Consider the following 1,735-nt stretch of genomic DNA (forward strand, 5'->3'; position numbering starts at 1 on the left):
GGGGGGTGTGGAAGTAGGTGAGCAGGTGCATGGGAGTCCTCGGCCCCGCAGCTCCTGGGTGGCATGGTGCCGGGGCAGCAGGTCACCTCTCTGGTGTGGGGGTCACCTCTCTAGTGTGGGGTCACTTCTCTGGGCCGGGTCCCCGCAGGAGGACATGGCCAGCCCGCTGGCGCTGCTGGAGGAGCTGAGCTCTGGGGACTGCGGCCGCGACCTGGCCACGCGGCTGGTGAAGCTCTTCCTGGGCCGCGGCCTGGCCGGCAACTTCCTGGACTACGTCACGCGCCGGGAGCTGGCCCGCACGGGTGAGCGGCTGGCGGCCCGCACGGGCGGCCGCGGGTGGGGAGGACGCCGGGCTGAGGAGGGGCTCCCCACGCCTGGTGCCCCCAGTGGCTGAGCACGGTCTCTGGGCCCTTCAGCTCCCTCTGAGCTGTGTATGCGGGTGGGGTGCTTGGCTCTGTCCTGCGTGTGGAGTTGGGGTCTCTGTGATCCCCGAGGCTGGAAGAACCCCCCACCCCAGGTGACCAGGCTGAGCTGGGTGCGGCGCCTCTCGCACCCCAGCAAATACACCCCCTGTCTTCCCAGCCGACCCCAACGTCCTCTTCCGTTCCAACTCCCTGGCCTCCAAATCCATGGAGCAGTTCATGAAGGTGAGAGGAGAGTGGGCGCCGCCCCCATGGCTGCACCCCCTGCCTGGCTGGGGCCGTACCCCAGCCTCTCCTGTGCCCCTGCCCTCAGCCCCCCCCCGTGACCCCACCCTCAGCTCGTGGGCATGCACTACCTGCACGAGGTGCTGCGCCCCATCATCAGCCGGGTCTTCGAGGAGAAGAAGTACATGGAGCTGGACCCCTGTAAGATGGACCTGAGCCGAGCCAGGTGAGCTGAGCCACCCGGGGGCCTCCTGGGGCCCGAGCCGGGCAGCACGGCACCCTGCAGGGACAGCCAGGCTTCTGAGAGCCAGGCAGGCACCGGCCAGATACAAAGGACACAGCAGAAAACCAAGGAAGGGAGGCAGATTGTCCACAAGCAGAAGAGAAGCTTCTTGACTATGATCAGTGCTGTGGAGTGGCCCAAGATGGGAGGGGGGACGGGTGACAGGCAGGGCGCCTTTGTGCAAAGACTCGAAGGTGGCAAGGGACAGAGTCTTGTTGAGATTTGGTGACAGAGAAACGGCAAGTGCAAAGGCCCTGAGGTTGAACCACGCGTGTCACACGCACGCTCTGGAGGCAGGGAAGCAGGGCCTGTGGTGAGGACGGACAGGGAGGGAGGGCCACTCTGAAGAGAGGACATTTAAGCTGACAGGTGTGGGCGTGGCCAAAGGCCGTGACATGGGTGTGCCCGGTGGCGTGGAGGGAGCGTGGCCTGAAGGGAGCCGGCAGGGGGTCCTGGCCGAGTGGGCCGGAGACCAGGCTGCGCTGCTCTGCGCAGGAGGATCTCCTTCAAGGGCGTGCCCTCCGAGGAGCAGGTGCGCGAGACCAGCCTGGGGCTGCTGACCGGCTACCTGGGGCCCATCGTGGACGCCATTGTGGGCTCGGTGGGGCGCTGCCCGCTGGCCCTGCGCCTGGCCTTCAAGCAGCTGCGGCGGCGCGTGGAGGAGCGCTTCCCGGGGGCGGGGCACGAGGTAGGCGTGGAGGGCGGGGCCCGGGGCAGAGTACAGGGCGGGGCCCGGGGAGGGGGACAAGGTAGGCGTGGTGGGCGGGGCCCGGGGCAGAGTGGAGGGCGGGGCCCTGGGCAGGCC

At 68.4% G+C, this 1,735-nt stretch overlaps 1 protein-coding gene across 1 annotated transcript in view; it reads left to right on the plus strand.

The window, feature by feature from the left end:
* The first annotated feature begins 152 nt into the window (after positions 1 to 152).
* The window catches only part of LOC106002065 (rasGAP-activating-like protein 1), a 7,901-nt gene continuing 6,318 nt past the window's right edge, over positions 153 to 1,735 (plus strand). The window contains exons 1-4 of the mRNA XM_013036988.1: positions 153 to 302; positions 583 to 647; positions 761 to 873; positions 1,426 to 1,618. Coding sequence (XP_012892442.1) covers positions 155 to 302; positions 583 to 647; positions 761 to 873; positions 1,426 to 1,618 — 519 coding nt within the window. The 5' untranslated portion in view covers positions 153 to 154. The remainder of the gene's footprint in view (positions 303 to 582; positions 648 to 760; positions 874 to 1,425; positions 1,619 to 1,735) is intronic.

The sequence above is a fragment of the Dipodomys ordii genome, unplaced genomic scaffold, assembly GCF_000151885.1.
Source record: "Dipodomys ordii isolate 6190 unplaced genomic scaffold, Dord_2.0 Scaffold2598, whole genome shotgun sequence".
In the NCBI taxonomy this organism is placed as follows: Eukaryota; Metazoa; Chordata; class Mammalia; order Rodentia; family Heteromyidae; genus Dipodomys; species Dipodomys ordii.